Raw genomic sequence first — 19431 nt, 5'->3', positions numbered from 1 at the left:
TCTTCAGACATATTGAGAGCCTGAAGACTGGTTAGAAGTGGAGAGGCTGTGGAGAAGGGTCTGGAATCATCAAGCTGAGCCACAATAAGCTTGAAGTGCCCAGGGACATCACTTAGCATAATGGGTGATGCCTACATGCTGTGACCTCGGGGTCTGTAAGGAAGCAGCTGGCAACTCAAAAGGTTATACAAGGCTTTGGGAATAAATTGCTGCTGCTCCTTAATTTTCTAAGAATTTAAATAGCAATATGTGATGTTGGTATTTCATAGCAACTTCATTCTTACCCAAGGCAATATCAATATTGCTGAAGCACAAACTACATCCTAATTTGGGGGATTTTGAATAGTCAAGTGAAATGGAACCAAGATTTAAAATTCTTCTCATTCCAGTTTGCCTAAATATTGCCCAATCAAACCAAACAACTCCTCAGACTTTGCCCATATTCAATCAATGTCATCAAATTTTTGTGTCCTGAGCCACATAGCTCCTGCTCTTGATCTGTAACCTCTGACAGCTCTTTAGCTACACAGTCACACTCAGTAAGGGCTTTTCTGTGAATCCTTTTCCTTAGGCTGCTTTGTGCTGCTTTATTTGTCTGCTCTTCTAAAACCTCACTGCCTCTGTAGTGCTTCATGACAGCAGCTGCTTTATGGATTCCATCCCTGCCTACCCACCAGGATTTGTCCCACTGACTGTCCTGACTGGTGCTGTTCTCACACTCCATTGAACAGTTCTTTGAGTCACCTGTAACATCCAGCTTTACTGCTGCTTCTCTCTCAAGTGGTGAATCTCACAAAAACAGCAAATTCGTTTTACAAGTGTGTTGCCATGGCAATGCCACATCTGGATCTTGTGCCTGTCTGTACCTGAACCTGTACAGGTACATTCTGTAACTGAGAGTCTGGAATCAGAGAGTAGACAATGATTTTGATTGAACAGGGCAATAAGTCATAAAGCACATTCTGAAGATGTCCTGCACCTTTCTGGGTCTGTCTCTGGCCTGCCAGCTGACATCATGACCCAGCTTTCTGTAGGGTAAAGATACATAAATTACTAAACCAGATGGAGGAGAGTCAGTGAATCTCTGGATATCTTGTCTCTAGGTAATGGCAAATAAATGTCACAGTGTGGACTGGAAGGGCAACAAACCTTAACTGGATTCACACCTAGCACAACAAATTCCTGACTGCCGGGCACAATCCCACACATGACAGAGCTCGGCTGGGCTTCTCTGAGGTTCTGGTGTGTTTTGTGTGATAAAAAATAATCTTTTCAGCAGGTTGTCTACCTGTTCCATTTGACATTTCGGTGCTGAACCTCTGTGAAGACAGAAGTAATTTGTTCTGTTCCTGCTGAGTGATCCCCTTGCTGCCTCCTGGTTTGTGTCACAGTGATATTGGCTGTGGCAAACGTGATCAGCCGAGTCTGTGGAGCAGAGTGCAGAGAGGGAATGTGAGAATTGATTGAGGGGAAGTCTGCAGGGCTTTACAAGGAAGGAGGGTCCTGAAGGAGCCTCAGTCCTCAGCCTCAGAAATGTGAATTGCAGTTTGTGTGTGTGGCTGCTGCCCTGGCAGCATCAACCTCCTCTGGTTATCTGGGGTTGGTGGCTGGTTGCCCCAGCCCAGGGCTGTGGATTCCAGGCCTGGATCATCACTCCCAGCCCTTGCCAATGCCCTCTCAAAACATCTGTGTTTGTGCTGATGCTCCTCACCCACACCTGAGATGTTTTCATTGCTGTCAGAGCATTTAGCATAGACACTTCTATGTCCTATGTGTAATCTCTGGGATTTTGGCTGTGCAGAAAACAGGAAAAAAGACATATTGTCCAAGATACTGATTAGTAACAGATGGAGCAAGGTGGTGGCCAGAGATTTAGGGCTGCTTTTGCTTTTACTTGGCCTCTTTTTCTGTTGCTAAAAGACACTACAACAAACAAAAAATCCTAAACCAAATGCTTATGCAGAAGTTTCTTTTATTTTTGTTTCACACACATGGGGATGTTTTCAGTGTTCTCCCAAATTTGACTGGCTGCTTTTGCTTGGAACTGCTTCGCCCTCCAGCAGCTCCAGCTGCTCAGCACTGGTCCAGAAGTTCCTGCCCAGCGTGGGTCAAAGCAGCACTATGGATCAGGGGACAGAAAGGCATCCTTTGTGTGCAGGGCTGGTTGTTTTGCTTCAGGTTGACTCATGCAAATGTTCCAGTGATTCAGAAAGAGATGATATTTGGTTATGGAGACGTGCTGTGCTGGGTCTGAGGTTCAGCAATTCAGGTGCTGTTGTTGATAATTGAACTTTTGTAACTAATAGCCACTTCCATTCAGGGCTCTCAAGGTTTTTGAGTATTATCCTGTTAAGTTGGCAGCAGAAGAGGTTTGTAAAACTGCCAGACACGAAATCCTCTGCTCAGCATGGGAGAAGTTTGGATGTAATTCAGGGCCACTTTGCTTCAGCTGGACTATAATTAAAATTTTATAATACCTTCTGGAGGTGAGATTTATGTGCAAATCAGGTACACAGGCACATAAAACCTTTTTGGCCAGTGTTAGAGGTGCTGAAAGGAGACAGACTGTTCCCAAACAGATTTTTTTTTTGGTCTTTCATGGGGCTAAGTTCTGCGAAATTTTAGGAAAACACAAACAATAAGAATACCATTCATTCAAAAGGATCAGGATTAGAGCTAAAGACAGGAATAGAGTTGTGTAAACTTCTAAGCTACTTTTATAAAATTAGGTGCATTTCTCTGTGTTTTAGGTCAGTCCTCAGTTAGCACCTTTGGAGCTTCTGGGATGTCAGGGGCTTTCTTCTCCCTTGTTTCTTTTTCTTTTCTCCTGTATTTCTCCCTTGTTACACAGTGTACCCATTCCAGAGTGATGTGTAATCACCCAAACCAAATCACTAAGAAGTCATTGGAGAGAAACATTTCTCAATTAGATTGTTTGGCTCCCAAATTGCATCTTCCCCCTCTTCCCCACAACTGATTTCAGCACAGATGCAATTGCATCCATGATCTATTGATGACCAGAGGAGATGTGAGCCCTCAGAGAAGCTGCCTGTGTTTGATTAATGTCTGAGTCTGTCCAGCCTAAGGAGAAGGTCCTTAAATTAAGTAAACAGCATCAGGAAAAAAAAAAAAAGTAGGCATTTGTAGTCTGCATTGAAAACCTCTTACACAGGGAACCTCTCATCGACTTCTATATTTCTTTTCAAATTCTGACTGTTAGAAAAGAGATAATAGTCTCAAACTTTATTTCTTCCTCTTTTTCAGTTACCTCCTTTCAGGCATTTCTTCCAAGGTGAGAGCCTAGATACAATGATAGTCTTTGAAGAAAAATACTTATGATGATGACTGCAGCCCTGGTGGCATTGTTCCTCCTTGAAATTCACCAGTATTAGAGAAATGAATTACATTACCTTAAAAAATGTGTTCTGGAAGCAGGTGAGGTCTCAGTCAGGCTGCTTCATCAAGCAAAGCCTTTAGGGCAATTTGACTCAGGCACTTTTTTCTTTTCCTAGCACATACTTCCCTGCACCAAGGAACTCCATTCTCAGTGATTCAGTCCTTTGGAATGGCTTTATCTATCGTTCAGAACATTTTTTTTTTCCTTTATTGTTACTTCCAGGACAGTGAATGGTTCCTCTCTTGCCAGTGGGCCTGACTGAGCTGTGTTCCTTCTGCTTAACAGGGAACACATGAAGACGTTCTTGTCTCTTGCTTATTTTAGCTGGGTGAGATTGACTTTTTCTTCTTTTATTCTTTTCTTTTTTTTTTAACTCCCTTTTGTCGTTCATGTTGCAAAGAAATAAAGAAGAACAAAGGCTGTCTCATTACACTTTCACTGCCAAGTAACTCTTCTGGAATGTGTTTGAGTTTCTGGAATGTGGAATATTGTGTGCTGGGGAAAAAACAAGACCAAATAATTTCTACTTTGCTGATCACTGGCAATTTACCGTATGGACTTTAAAATACCAGTAACTTGGAGTTTAAAAAGTTTCAGGAAAGGTTTTAAAGAAGAAAATGATTTACTGGAGAAGAGTTTGTGACTGATGGGGTGGTGGTGTTGGGACTGCAGAGGTGCCTGGTGCTGTCACTGACCTGAGGGTCAGCAGAGCAGTACTGGGGTCAATGCTGGGGACAGCAGCAGGCAGGACAGGTGCTGGCCATGTGCTCAGGCTGAGCTGCAGGAGGGGTCAGTGCACCCCATTCCTTGGAAGCATCCTGGTGGCCACGGCTCCCAGGTGCCCAGGTGGTGAATGAGGAGTTCAGGCTGTGGTGCCCCAAGCTTCCTTGGGCAGGTGGTGAGCAGAGAGCAGGGTTTCACCTGGATGTTCACTCTTCTGTCTTGAAAGTACTTCTACACAGCAATTTTTATAAACAACCCAGTAATCCCCCATACCTTTTCCAAGTCACCTCATCAAATTACTGGTGGTACTTTGAAAAAAGTGCAGTCCCCCCATGCAGGGGGCTGCATCAGGGCAGGGGACAGTGCCACAGCCCTGTATCCTGGTGCCAGCATCAGACCCCTACAGCAGGAGACACACTGACACCAGAAGCCTGAAACTGAAAAAGAAGGAGGATACTTCCAAAGGATTTTGTAGTTTTTCTAATATCTCTTTATCTTCAGGACCAGCTCAAACAAATATCTCTTCCTGGACACACATTCAGCTTCTTTTCTTGCCGGCTTTCTTTCAAATCCAAGTGGCACATGGAGTCCCCCAAGACCAAGCTGCTGCTACCTGCAGTACCAGGGCAGCTCACTCACTATGGGATGGAGCTGCCTGGTGGGATCTATGGGACCACCTAGTGCCACAGGGAGAGTGTGGGGGGTGGTTTCTGGCACCTGTCCCCAGCTTCTGCTCTCAGCTGGGAAGAACTGCTCTGAGATCATCTCCTGCTGCAATACCCAAAGCCAAACCCAAGGAGCAGCAGTATGGGCTCTGATGTTTGCTCTTCCCAAGGCTCTCTGTTTCCCTGAACTGACTGCTGATACCATCCACCTGGCTTCCCCCAGCACCAGGAGACAGGGAAAGAGAAGAAAGGCTGGGATGTTATGGAGAGAGGGTAGCAGCTGTGTAATTTTACATAACAGCACAATTTGGGGAGGTTTCAGCTGATTGTACCATAATAGCAGCTGGTTCTGTGCACTTGATGGAGCTGCAGTTGGTCTGTGCTCAGAAATGGGTCAGTGAGAGGAATGAGCTGTTAGGGCCATCCATCAGGGCAGCAGTGAAGCTGTGCATTTTACTTTGAGTCCTGCACTTGGTTTCCATCTCTGTGAAGACGTGCTGAGGCACGGAGTGGTAGGATTTAGCTGAGAAATGGTCAAATCCCCTTTAACACAGCTGTGCCCCTGCTGCAGACATCCTGCCAAGCTTTCCTCCAGCTACAGCCCTTGTTTGGAACTCACTTCTGAGCACTGCCGTCACTCTTGCAGCTTGCCAAGGAGCCTTTTGGAGCCCATGGAGTCAGGAGGGCTCTCAGGAGGGGCACTGATGTGTTGATGTGCCAGAGAGAGGTTTGCCTTCGGGGTGTGTGGTGCCTCTGTCCCTGAAATTTTGGATGTTGAAAAGAGAAGTGGGCTTTCACAGATCATCTGGGAACGAGGCATCTGGCATTTAAAGGAAAAAGTACATGCAATTTTTTTTTTTCTCTAGCAAGCCAGGAATTGCAGTGAGTGCAGCTGGGGTAATAAGGAGAGATAATAAAGCAGTGGCTAATTCATCTTTTCTTTCAGATAAAAGGCAGTTGAAAAGAGAGAAGGGAATGAATGCAAGAAATATTTTTCATACTAGGAATGTGAACTAACCCAAGCTGGAATCATCATCAGTGTTTCCAAAACTTAGTCCTTGAAATATCTGAAGAAATGAAAAAGTAAAAACAAAATCCAAGAATGAGTAAGAGGCACTGAAAAAGGCTGTGAATGCTTTAAGGGCAAAAGAATCCCAGTGGGAGATGCCCAGACTGGCAAGGATGTGAAGGGCACTGTGGAATAGATGAATGCTGGCAGGTGGGGGTGAGGAGTGATCTCTGGGCTGAGCTGCTTCCAGAGCTGACCTCCTCACACCTGAGACAAAGCCATTTTCTGCTTCTCATGTCAATCTACCACCACTCTCCTCCCTGAGGGACCCCTCCTCAGGGCCACGTCCCCTGGAGGCATTTGCCTCCTCCAGCTCTGTACCAAGACCCCAAACTCAGCAACCGAACTCTGGGTTGAGAGACTGAAGTTGGAAATTTTGTTATTTTAGAGAAATATTTGCTTCTGAAGTATAGCGAGGTATTTTAATTTTTTTTTTAATTTAATGGGATGAAATGGATTGTCCATAGCTAAAACTTCAAATTGTTGGTGATGACATTTATGTCCTGTCTTTCATTCATATTTTCATTGAAAAATAGCATTTTCAGAATACAAATGCAGAACACCACCTATTCTGTCAGTCTCTGAAAAAGAAAGCTGCTGTTCATGGGTGGGTTTTGGGACTGTGTGTTCAGGGCTCATGGCATCCCTGTCTTCAGAAGTGTTTCCTTTCAAATCATATTTTATCTTCTTCATCACTTATTCAAGGACCCTGGCTCTTGATTCCTGTCTTAACAATTGTAGTTGCTAGTAAAGTCAGACTGGGTTTGGTTTCTTTGTTTTTTTCTGAAACTTCAAAGTAGTTTTTAGTCTACTCCATCCTTCCAGAGGAGTTCCCTTCAAACTAAGGAAAAAAGGCTTGACAGAGGCTTCCAGAGTAAATCCCCTCCCTTTGCCAGCATCAGCTGGCTCTGGAACAACCCATCTGGCTTTTTCTCCTGGTATTGAATCCTCTAGAAAGTGAAAAACCCCAACATTGCCTGAACCTGGCAGTGCCCACGTCCATCTCCTGAGGGGCCATGAGTGACAGTTGCCATTTCAACTCCCCTGTACATTCTGTCTCCTCTGTGTCTGCTGAGCCTTCTTTGCCAAGAGCCAATCTTCTGCATTACTGCCTATCAAATTCCATGTCCTGAGGCAATAGAGACTCCCTTGGTTTTACTTTACAGCCATTTGATGGTCACAGGGAACAACTTGAAGTTTCAGAATGTAACTTTGTCCTTTCAGCTGAGAACAACATGCCTTTACCCTCCTCGAGCACGTTGCTGTGTGTGCTACAGCTGTGTCTCTGGCACATGGAATTAGAAATAATTGCAGGTACAGTAGAGAAGTCACGGTGAACCTGTCAGGTACTTTGAGCTTCATAAAGGCGATGGCCTGGAGCTGACTCTTCCTCTGGCTCTGGGGAATTCTTCCTCGCCAGGTGAGGGACACACACACCCAGGCTGCTTTCTGGAAAAGAACATGGTCCATTACAGCACAGCAGTTGGATCCGAGGCCATGCAGCTGCTCCCCAATGTTCCAGTTCACTGTGAATAATTTAGATGTCAGGCTTCACTACAGAAAGGCTGGTCTAGCATATTTGAAGAAGTAATTTTCAGGTCCCAAGTCAAGCATCAGCACCCTGGTAGCCCACACATGTCCCCCACTGTTTGTTCCTTCTGTCTGTCTGCAGCATGAGAATCCAATTACACTGCCTCCAAGAAAGCTCTGAGAATAAAAGCTAAAATGTTCTTTCAAGGGAATGTAGTTGAGTATCTGGCAGAGAAAATCTGTGCCCAGCACCCTCCTTCCACCTTTTTTCCCACAAAGGGATTTTTCTCAGGGAAAAAAACAAAAGCCATTGAGACTCGTAAATTTACCACATTGAGAGTGATAAATGTTATTATTTTGCCTAAAAGTCTGCCCTCAGTAAATGAAAATACTTTGTAAAAGCTGGATTATAGCTGCAATGGCTCTCATATATCAAGAGGGAGCATGCAGTGAATGATGTGAGTGGGATGGAGGAACACATAGGTGACTCTCATGTTGCTGTGGGCTGAGCTCTTTCCTGCCCCAGGAGCCAAACCTTGGCTCACCTGCACAGAAAGGCATTGTGTACAGTGTGGTTTTGAATGGTTACACCTGTCTGAATTACAGAACTGCTGTATTTAATGTATTACTGGGGTATTCACTCTCTTATCACTGAATGGGGTTTATTAAGTCTTATGATCAAGTCAGTGAAATGTCCTGGAAAATGCCTGTGCCTGTTCATCCCACGTTTTCTGAGTCACAAAAGCAGGGCTAGTCATTTCAAATGAAGAGGAACACAGTGTCTCAAGTGCATTAAAGCAAATATGAAAAAGGAAAAAGTTGCTGATTCATGGTTTATGAGGATTGTTCAGACTCTTATTTCTTACACACCTTTTGAGTGAAATAAAACTTCAGGGGGTTTTCTATAGCTCTTGTTGTTTCTGTTACTTATCAAACTTGTGTTTAATGTAGAAAAGGTAAATTATGAAACTCTCTAGAGCAGAGAAATCTTGCAAGAAGCTGCATGGTGCATCAAACACATTGAATTGAATTTTCCTCATTTGGACGTGACAAATTCAGTTGTTGAATTTTCATCCTTTGGACGAGGCTTAGGCACTGAAACTTCTTTGCTTCCAGCTGCTTTCAGCTCTGAATGACAAAGCAGAGACACTTTCTTTTTCAATCCAGAAATCTCATTATTGCACCAGCAAACCTTGGTTTAGGCTTTGCCAGGATCCATGTGCTCCCTGCTTCCTGTGGCCCAGCTCCCAGCTGGTAGGACAGGGGATTCTCTTGGAGGCTGGATGCTTTCCTGGGCATCAACTCTGTGTGTCCTGAGTGCAGACCCAAAACGTGGAGTAACACTTCATCTGCAGCAGCTCTCACCTCCTTTCCTGATGACATGGGAAGCCTGCATTTAGCATCAGGAGTGGAGCTTGGGGAAGGATGGATGGAGAAAATCAAGAAAAGAAGCCAAAAAAATACACAGTTGGAGTATGATAGAGTATCTGCATTAGGAAAATTTTTATGCAGTAGTTTTGGGTTTGCAGGATTTCTCGTCTGCCTTTTTGTGAAGTCTTGATATACCTCATAAATATGAAATACAGCAATCTGCAGGGATCTGTAGGGACAATTCTATTCAGTTTTTGAGCTCAATACTCCAGTCATGAAAGCGTTTTCTGTACCCTTTATGGGAGCAGACAGGGACAAGCATTTGAATAGCATCTGAGCCTATAGTAACAGCCTAGGAGAAAATCTCCATTGCTATTATGATTTGCCTCATCATTAAATTCTGTCCAGTGATGGAGATGAATCATGTGTTTAGAACTCATTTCCTTGAAATTAGCTTAAATTCAGGTGCAAGTTCAAGCAGCCTCGACCCTGGATGCTTTTACATGCTGTACAATGAATGTGACTGCTGAATTCTCTCACTTCTCTCTGTCAGGCAGGAAAAAGTCCCTGGAGGGAAGTACAGGAAAGATTCCATGAACCCACTGAGCTCAGGGACTTGTTCCCAACAACCTCCATGAGCAAAGGTGATGAACCATGGCAATGACCTGTGAAAATGCTTGAAATCTGGTGTTTTAATGTTCCCAAGGGTCTGAATTTTTTATAGTATAGCTCTGATTTCTCTGGCCCCCATCAGCACTGCTCGTTAGATCACATTAGATCTGTTCAGAAGATGGATATGCATCTCAACTGACATTTCAGCAATCTGACATTTCTTTTCAAAAGAGCACCAACAAGGAAAATGCTAAATAATCTCACAAAAATGAAAATTTGCAAAAATTTGTGTCTCAAGTAATGTCTACATGTGAAACCCAAAAATCTTCCAAAGAAATGAAGGGTGGCACAATTCACCTGGGTGATTTGGCAAAAGTACCTTTCTCCCTTGCTTTGTCTGTCTGACTGAGAGGAGCTAGCACCAAAGCATGATGAACCCCAAAGCCTGCTTTGAGCAGCTCAAAGTGCTTGCAAGTGGATGATAACTGCAGCAAGCCAGCACGTGATTGCTGAAGTGTTTGTACCTGCAGCAGAATAAATCTGTTCCACAGGAATATGGGATGAGAGTCACCCACCTCTGGCACCTGGGACATCTCACTGCTCTTGGGTTTGTCCACGTAGAGCCAATGCTGCTCTGCCCCCTCACCCTCCTGATGCACAGCAGGGAAAAGGCAGGGAGCATGGCCAAGGGGCCATACAGCAAAGGAGCCCAGGGATGGAGCCCTGTGTGTTCCTGCAGCCTCTGCCAGGCTGCTGCAGAGATGCCGGCGGGTGTCTGAACGCCCCGGGGCTCAGAGCAGAGGGGAATGCAGAGAGTGCAGCCGACCATCCTGGCTGCCCCCCGTGCATGTTGGGCTGCTGCTCTTATTGTCAGACTGCATTTCACTTTTCACTCTGTTCTCTGCACCATATGAGAGCAGGAAGGGGCTGGGGCCAAGCACTAAGCCCTCAGATGTTTTCTGCTAAAACTTTGGGATGAACAGAAATAGAGATGCCACAAAGTAGTGAAGATGCTTCACTCCCACGTAGCTGTTGTGCTGAGTGTCCAGAGAAGAGCAGAGAGCAGACAGGGAGATCATAGCACATCCACCCTCCATCTGCGTTTTGCTGCTCTCTGGATCTGCACATGTCAGGCTGTGCTGTTGCCCACGTGTGGGTTGTGATACACCTCAGGAAAAACTGGGAAGAGATCTGCCATTGGCTCCTTCCTGTGCAGTGTGTCATCTGGCAGCTGTGTATATCACAGGGAACACAGGGACCATTCTGCTGCTGAGCAAATTTGCTTCACTGAGTAGTCAGAGATACTTGGAGAGGGAAAAGCAAAGCAGAAGGCAGCCCTTGCTTTTTTTGTTTCTGCCAGGCTCCGAAAACTCTTGGGAAACCTGATGGATTAAGGACTGTGTGGAGAATCAGCAAAGCAGATTTCCAAGCATAAGTTGCAGATTGAAGAAGAACAGTGCCCAAAAGGAAATATTCACTAAGATTTCTTCCTTGGTGCAGAGAGAAAGTGTTTGGAGATCTCTGATATTTCAGCTTCTCTCTGGGGGACATATGGGACTTAAGAAGGACAGCCGACAGGGAGCCTCTGAGGTGAAGCTGATGTGTCCCCAGCACAGGCAGAAGGACCCATTTATCAACCCTTTTCTCTAGTTTGCAACCATGGGACAGACTTTTAAAATGCAAGTGTGTGTGTTCCCTCCTGCAACCACTGGCTTTAGCAGCTGAGCTGGCAGAAGGTGCTGACGAGTGTGTGGCTGGACCAGGGCTCTGCTGCCCCAGCCATGAGACACACCTGGTTCCCCTTGCAGTACATGCCCAAGCCCTTCTGGAGAGCAGAGAACCACAACACGAGCAGCTTCTTCTCTGCACTGTACGGCTTCCCTAACCAGTCCTTCTTCCACAGTGACTTGAACCTGGAGGACCTGGGGGACTTTGATAGCGGAGCCAAGTACGAGGGCGAGTCCCAGAGCCGGACAGTGAAGGCGCTGCTGATTGTCGCCTACTCCGTGATCATCTGCATCTCACTCTTCGGCAACATCCTTGTGTGCCACGTGGTCATCAAGAACAAGAGGATGCACTCAGCCACCAACCTGTTCATTGTCAATCTGGCCATTGCTGACGTGATGATCACCACCCTGAACACCCCCTTCACACTGGTGAGCCCTGTCCAGCCGTGCCTGCTGGTGTCTGTGTGTGCCTGTCAGCTGTGTGCACTAGGATTGAACGGGCTGGGACCAGGCTGCTATCCAGAGGTGCTTTTGCCCCCCTTCCCCTTTTGCCATCTGGAGAGGGTGCAGTCATAGCCCCCATCCCAAACACCCCCCGAGCAGGTGGAGCTGGGGGTTCATGCCCCCACCTTGCAGTCCATTGCAGGGGTCACTCGGCTGCAGCTTCCCCTCTCTGCCTGGGCAAGGCACAGATCTGGGAGCACTTTTTACCTGTAAATGGGGAAAGAAGTGGGGACAAGTTGACACAAGAAAATCCAACTAATGGCTGGTTTCCTATGGAAACCACATGAACCAGGTCAGTCCCTGTGCAACATCCCAGGGAAGTGCTCAGGCTTCACTTAACAGTGTCGGTGGCATGTCCCTCCCTCAGCCACTACAGACAGTGCTTCCTGGGGCTAATCTTTTTTTTTTTTTCCAGTGACTAAAAATATATATTATATGAAAGAGCATTAAATGAATGAGTTGGGAAAAAAATAAAGATTAATTTCTTGCCCCACTGTCACAGACTATAAATGCCATGTAAACAGGACTCTGCTCCTGGATTTGACCCAGCACTCCTGCTCAAAATCCTCCTGCTTCATCCCTGCCCAGAGTGCTCTTCTGCCTTCCAAAATCAGGTCTTGAATTAGCTATTTCAATTCACCCTTTCTTAAACTGATGCTGCTTCTTTGGTGGGATTTCCCTGCCTTGCTGTGATGGGATTTACATCCTGTAATTTGTTCAGGGAGAGCCTGGTGCCCTCTTGCGTGTTCACCCACCAACAGCCACACACTAGTCATGTGTAATTTAATTTTTATCAGCTCTCTCAGGAATGAGCTTTACAGCAGCTCCAGAGATCCAGCACACTGCTGCAGTTTGGTGACAGTCAGTGCTGCAAGAGTCACCCCTACAGGGAAATTAACTAGATTAATTGAAAACAGATTAGCTAGTCTTGACTAATTTTCTGTGGACAGATGCTTTGTAGTAAATACACTTTACTTCAAATTAGCCTAATCCGCACCAAAATGAGTGACATTAATTTGTAATTAATATTACACAGTCAGGAGTAACAAGGGAGTGAGTCAATTAGGCACATTCTTCTCTGGAGGGAAGCCATCATCAGTAACACCTCTCTGGGAACAGGTGAGAAGGATTCCATGGATTTGACTCAGTAAGTTTGGAGACCATGCAGCTTTAAGCATCCACATGCCATGGGAGGCACCTAGTGTGCCCTGTAGAGCCTCGTTGAGAAGCAGAGCTAAGATTTCTTTATGTGTTCCAGAAGGGCCATAGTAAATGTACACATGTACACATGTACACAACATACACAGAGCACTGCTCAAGCCATTGGTTTGCACAGTGCAGTAAATCTCACCTCAGTTTGAGACCCTCTGGCACTGTTTCCCAAGGAAAAAACTGAGGATAAAGCCTCCAAAAACCTCAGGAAGCTGTATTAAAGCATTTCTTCTGTACTGTGCAACTGGGAAGCCAATTTGCTTCTCTTCAGGTACTACGCCTCTGAATCTGATGTTGTCTGTTCTTCAGGTGAGGTTTGTGAGCAGCACCTGGGTTTTTGGAAAGCTGATGTGTCACATCAGCCGGTTTGTTCAGTACTGCTCTGTCCACGTGTCTGTGCTGACCCTTGCTGCCATTGCACTGGACCGGCACCAGGTATGTTGAAGACATATGTTTGCTAGAAAATAATGTGCTAAATACATAGTTGTTTCCTCTTCAAATCCCAGTACCTGGAAATCTGCACTGTCTTGAGACTCAGGAAACAGAGAGGAGAACTCCAGCTTTTGTCGCAGTGGACAAAACATCCATGTTTTTTACAGTGAGGGTGATGAAATACTGCAACAGGCTGTCCAGAGAGGTTGTGGTTAGTGGGAGTCTCTGTCTTTGGAGATATTGAAAACCTCAGGAGATCAGTGCCAGACAGCCTGGTCCAGCCCTGCTCTGCCTGGGCCATTGGGCTCATGGGCTCCCTGCCCTTCTCAGCCCTGCCTCAGAGCACAGCCCCACCAGCAGGGTGGGGATAAGTGCTGAATTCAAACATCAGCCACCTCACACCTTCTCTCCACACAAATTTATGAGAGTCTGTCAGTTCTGACACTTGCCCCATTCTTCGCCTAAGGCTGGAAACAATAAGAACAATGTTAAGTCATCCAGTTCAAGGTAAGAAATTCTCTCCTCTAGTCCTAATACTTACCAGCCAGGAAAACCTTTCAGGTCAAGCAATGAGTACAGACTGAAGGGTTTCCTTAAGTGAAACAGAGTTTGTAATTTGTTCTGTAGCTGATGAGTGCTGAGTGCTGGGAGGCCACATCCCAAACAAGGGGTGAGCTCTCGGGCACACTGGATTTCTTGCAGTGCTGGAGTCACTGAAATAGTTGCTACGGAAAAGCAACTTCATGTGATAAATGCCATGACTGGATGAAATTCAAAACAAGAACTAGCTCCATCTGGTGTTAGAGAATCACAGGGACTGCCGCAGCATAGATCAGCTACTTTTGTATTTTTTACCACAAGGAGTTTTGACAGTCTGCCCATTTCATGTGCGATATTGCAGCTCCTGAAATCAAAGCACTTTGACAGTGATTCATTTTAATCAGTAGATTCTGGGTTGATTGCAAGGCATGGCTAGGTATCAAGAAGTGCTTGTTTAATTAAGGGCAAGCAATACATGCCCTTAAATTCAGTAGAGTGGGTTCCTCAGGGCTGGAATGAGCTAGTATGGCCCAAGGAGATAAAGACAGAAATGAGATGTCCTGGACAAAAGAGAAACCAACACTTGCCTCTAAAAATATTGCTAATCCTGAGAAGTACCACAGCAGACAGACACTCCGGGGGAGTTGTACAACTTGATTAAGTAGGTATTTATAATGGGACTAGAAATGACATGCATAAAATACTGAAGACTTCATCAGCCAAGTGATCATCTGGATGACATGACAGGTCTATTTTTAATTATTGTTTCATTGCCTAAGGTAATCCTCCATATATATAGTGCATAGAGCTCAACAGAAATCTCACCACTGTGGTCTCTGGAGTCCTGCTGAAGGGTCACACAGAATGTGTTTCTCTGCTCAGGCTCTAGGCCAGCAGTAACACCCAATACATGCACAACTCCATGCATTTCCCAGCCCTCAGGCTCCCTAAGACCTGTCAAGTGTGTCTCTCTGTCTTTTAACACTGAAGAGATGTGGAGCTGCTGCTGCATGTCCCATGCAACATGGGGCTCAAAGAGTGACCAGACTCTGTAAATCCTCAGGACTCCTTGTTCTCTGCAGGTGATCATGCACCCCCTCAAGCCACGCATGTCCATGGTGAAAGGAGGGATTTGCATCATCATCATCTGGGTTATGGCCAGCTGCTTCTCACTGCCTCACGCCATTTATCAGACTCTGACAAGGTTTTATATTGGGTAAGACATTTGTATATCTTTTGTTGTATGATGTTTTCAAAGACCCAGAGAAGCCAAGGCCACACTCCTCCTTCCATGTTATTAGAGCAGAAAAGGTGGTGAAACAGAGAAGTTTTCATTCCCTTCGCATGGGTGCTGTGTCTGTCACAAAGGGACAATGGCAATCAGTGGAATTGCTTCCAGGCTGGTTCATTAGTTGTTTTAGGCTCAGAGATTCAACCATGTAATTTGAGGCAGGGAGAGGGCCTCCTTGTCAGCAGATGACACAGATGTCAATATGGGTGATTTCTTTCTTTTCCTATAAATGTGTTTAAGATAACTGTCATTGGAGACTGAAATAAATAAGGGCAAGGAGACCAGCTCCTTTTTAGGGCCTTTATTGAAAAATCAGCTCTGGGTGGGGGGCCCTGAGAGATTGCACACACTACCTCTGCTACCAATAGGCAGTCCAGAGGAGAAGGAATTCAGATTTGCTGTGCAGCAGAGCTGGGGCTTCTGTCCTCACAAGAGTCCCCAAGAAGACACTGGCTGCTTTGTAGTCTTGGGATGTTATGTTGACCGGATGCTGTTGGGTCATGGTGATAAGGCGAAAAAGCCCTGGTTGGTGATTTCATTTTCTCCACTGTTTTCCCTACCTGGGAGTACCATTTTTAGTCTTGGATGTTATATTGGCTCGTTGTTTTTAGGGTTTTTTATTACCATGTTGTGTCCCATGAGCACTTGTTGTTCCCCTCTTTGCCGGGCGCCATTTTGGGAGCAGCGAAGGCATTACCCGACGGGAGGGAAAGGGCAGAGGGGTAGGGCAATTCCAGTAATTGGGAACCAGAACAGAATGAGGCCGGTAATTTAACATTAACAATTAACATGAAAACAGGGTGTTTTCCACAGTCAACAGAACAAACTTAGGAACTTGTTCCTAACACAGACAAAGGTCAAACCTAGAGTAAAATTTTCCATTGAAAGTGGCACCTGCCCATGACACCAAATGAGTTCTGCTACTTGTACCTGTACTGAAACTTGTCTGAATGTCTGAGCTGTTTGTTGTCAGATGTGTGCAGCTGGTAGTGGAATTGAGAGCTCTTTCTCTTTGATCTTCAGAAACAAAACCATCCGAATGGTCTGCCTTCCCAGCTTCCCTCCTCCTGCTGATCTTTTCTGGAAGTATTTGGACCTGACTACATTTGTTCTCTTGTATGTTCTGCCTTTGCTTGTGATTTCCATCACATACACCATAGTGGCCAAAAAGCTCTGGCTGAGGAATGCCATTGGGGACCTCACCATGGAGCAATACTATGCCCATCAGCGGAAGAAGAAGATGACGCTGAAGATGCTGATGGTGGTGGTGGTTGTGTTTGCCGTGTGCTGGTTTCCCCTGAACTGCTACGTGGTGCTGATCTCCTGCAGGGCCATCCACAGCAGCAACGCTCTGTACTTTGCTTTTCACTGGTTCGCCATGAGCAGCACCTGCTACAACCCCTTCATCTACTGCTGGCTGAACGAGAGCTTCCGCACGGAGCTGCGCTCCCTGCTGTGCGTGTGCCGGCGCAGGAGCACGGCTCAGGGCCACGCCCTGCAGCCCATCTCCCCGCTCTTCCGGCATGCCAAGGCTGAGAACTGCCGCTATGAGAGAAGCAGCACATGCCACAAGGCACAGACAGCCTCCCAGAGGAACTTTGCAAGGACAGACATATCGAGTGTGCAGCCGATTGTGGCAGAAAGCTGAGCCTTCATCTGACAGCTGGGCGGCGTCGTGCAGGGATTGCATCACGGGGAATCACGGGGAAAATGGGTTTGGAAAGGCCTCTGGAGACCATCAAGTCAACCTTCTGCCCGCAGAACACAAACTTCAACCTTTGACTGGGTCATTCAGGACCTTGTTCTCTCAGGTATCAAAATTCTGTAGGGATGAATTGCCCGCTTGTGGGATCCAGAATGAGGGATGTTGAGTGAATTTTTCATTGAAACAGTCAGCAAAAAAGAAAATAATTATTTAACTGCACACGAAGTCTTTCCTGGTCTAAGCAAATATGGGGAAGCTATACTTGTTATACACACAGCAGCTACTCTCTGGCTTGATGTAAAGTTGTTAGGGCTTTAACTTTGTGAATTGACTTTTTTTGGCATAAAATCTAAATTATTTTCACTTTCAATAGTATTTTATTTTTTACCAGTCCTCAAGAACTGTGTTCTTTGTGGCTTCCCTGCCAGCCTGGTAGCCCTTCCCCATTAAGTCAGCCTGTCTCCCTGTAGTTATCCTATGGGCAGCAGCAGCAGCAACCTTTTGGCAGCTATGGAACTTGGGGTTCTGCCCTTGAGATGGGACCAGCATTGTGTTGGTTCCATCACAATGGAACAAACCAGACCTGCAGGTTTTCAACCCAACAGGCAGGAGATGGAAAAAGTTTAACAAACCTGTAACATTCCCTGCTCAGTTAAACTGAGCATCTCACAATATACCACAGCATTTGACTCAAGCACAGATCCTTGTGTTCCAGCTACATCACTGGTGGCAGGGTGCACCAGCAGTGCTGGTCCTGGTGCCTCTGGAATGAAAAAGATAGCTGGGATTCCTGGAGACTGTGTGCCTGACAGCTGGCACCAGCAGCTGCTGCTCTGGGGGCTCGCAATGGAGCCAGCCACCACGTCTCAGAGCTGGATTTGGGTCACTAGTGAGAAATACCCAGTGGGAGCACATGGCCAACTTCAGCCTATGGCTATGAAAAGTCATCAAAGTTGTGTTTTCCTCTTTCTCAGAAAGAATAACCAGCTTCTTTGAGTCCATTCTGCACTAGCTTAGCCTTTGTGATGGTAAAGGTTTAAGCTTCAAAAGACAGTGAAAAGGAAATGAACTTCAGTCTTCCCATGCAAATTACTCTAAATTACACCTCTATAGCTGAGCATTTCCACCCAGACTAGCAGCATGTCACAGCTGCAGACCTGCATGAAAGGCTGCTTAAATTTGGAAATCAAGATGCTTTGGTGGGTACAAAAATATGTGATCCGAGAATGTATCTGTATTTCAAAAAAAAACTGTGAAGGGGAGGAAAGAGTAAGAGCAACACTGATCTTGCTTTTTCCTAAGTTATTGTGGGAAGGAGGAGGACAACAGCAGCTAGGACAGGGACAGGGACTGGGACAGGGACCTGGAATGGCTTGGGACACTGCAAATCCCAGTGGCATTGACAGTACTAAGGCTTCTGTGCTCCCATCTGAGGCACAGTGATCTCTTTTCCTTCACATCTGCAGGAATTACACTGCTGAGGATATACTATGGGGAGGAAATGGAATTAGAAACATCTCTTCAGAGAGCAAATACCCAAGGCTCCAGGTGAGCCTTCAATTGGTTTCCACTGGAGTGGAGTCCTGCCTGGAATTGGCACCAAAGAGGCAGTACCAAAACATTTAATTCTGAGTTACAAGTAAATTACAGCATAAACCAGACATTACTCCTAAGCTGAGTGTTTTGCTGTCTGGAAAACTGAGAATCCATGACACTACAAATAGCATTTCCCTACTATTACTGTCTGGAGGTTTCTATAAACAAGATGTCTCTTCTTTAAAAACCAAACCAATCACAAATGCAAATAAACATTGTTACTGTAACTTAATAAAACTTATTCTCCTTCAAATGCTCTTCTCTTTACATTAGAAAAATTCAATTAGATTAAATAATGCAGTTTGCATGTATATCCCAACCCACTCCCGGAGAACTGTCAAACTCCTTACTCTGGGCTAAATAAATCAATCTATTCTTGCCCCTCATCCTTCAGCATGCTGGCTCAGCATCCCTCAGTCCTGTGTGAAGGGATGGACGGTGCAAAGGTTAAACCCACATGCTGCCTGTCTGACCGTGGCAGTAGGCAGACAGCCCTCACCTGGCAACAGCTCTCCCAAGGACAGTTTGCTCCCAGGTGAAAAGTGACATTGTTGCCTCATAGCACATCCCATGCTGATGCTTGCACAGCGCCTTCCTCAGTAGGAGTCTGAAGTCTGGCAATGTTGAGCTGCCTTAAAAAACTTTGTTTCTTTGAGGTGATCGTTTTTGTAAAAGACTGGCAAACTTCCCCCTGATTACACACAACCTCCCACCGGATGCTCTTGCTTTAGTACGCGCTCTGTTAAAATATCTGTGTGGTTGTGATACAGTGAGATTTGATCCACCCATGTTCTTGGGGGCTAACAGTCAAATAAAATACTGGTTCAGCACCCTGTCTCTCCTCTGGGTTTTGTGTAACTTTTGAGTTATGAAAAGGAGAGGATATTCTCTCTTACAAGAGAATTAGAAAGAAAGCATAGACTGCTGCTTGTGACAGACATAAACCCATGACCAAAACTTTCGTCTCCATGTGTTTTGACTTCTTCCAGCATGAAAAGCCCTTCACACAAAGAAGTGCTGTGGTTACCCTGGTGGAGAGTCAGCCATGGATGTGCCC

At 45.7% G+C, this 19431-nt stretch overlaps 1 protein-coding gene across 2 annotated transcripts; it reads left to right on the top strand.

The window, feature by feature from the left end:
* The first annotated feature begins 10198 nt into the window (after window positions 1-10198).
* Window positions 10199-19204, top strand: LOC106859089 (G protein-coupled receptor 83-like). Of its 2 annotated transcripts, XM_014886112.2 has the most exons (4): window positions 10203-11523; window positions 13120-13245; window positions 14865-14998; window positions 16097-19204. In XM_014886112.2, the coding sequence occupies exons 1-4, from the start codon at window positions 11149-11151 to the stop codon at window positions 16719-16721; spliced, it is 1260 nt and encodes a 419-aa protein (XP_014741598.1). In that variant the 5' UTR covers window positions 10203-11148; the 3' UTR covers window positions 16722-19204. The 2 variants fall into 2 exon arrangements, with proteins under 2 accessions (XP_088029253.1, XP_014741598.1); XM_088173127.1 differs by lacking the exon at window positions 13120-13245 and having other exon boundaries at window positions 10199-11523.
* Window positions 19205-19431: the final 227 nt, after the last annotated feature.

Source organism: Sturnus vulgaris, chromosome 14, assembly GCF_052056855.1.
Source record: "Sturnus vulgaris isolate bStuVul1 chromosome 14, bStuVul1.hap1, whole genome shotgun sequence".
Taxonomy (NCBI): Eukaryota; Metazoa; Chordata; class Aves; order Passeriformes; family Sturnidae; genus Sturnus; species Sturnus vulgaris.
This window is presented reverse-complemented; position numbering and strand designations above follow the sequence as displayed.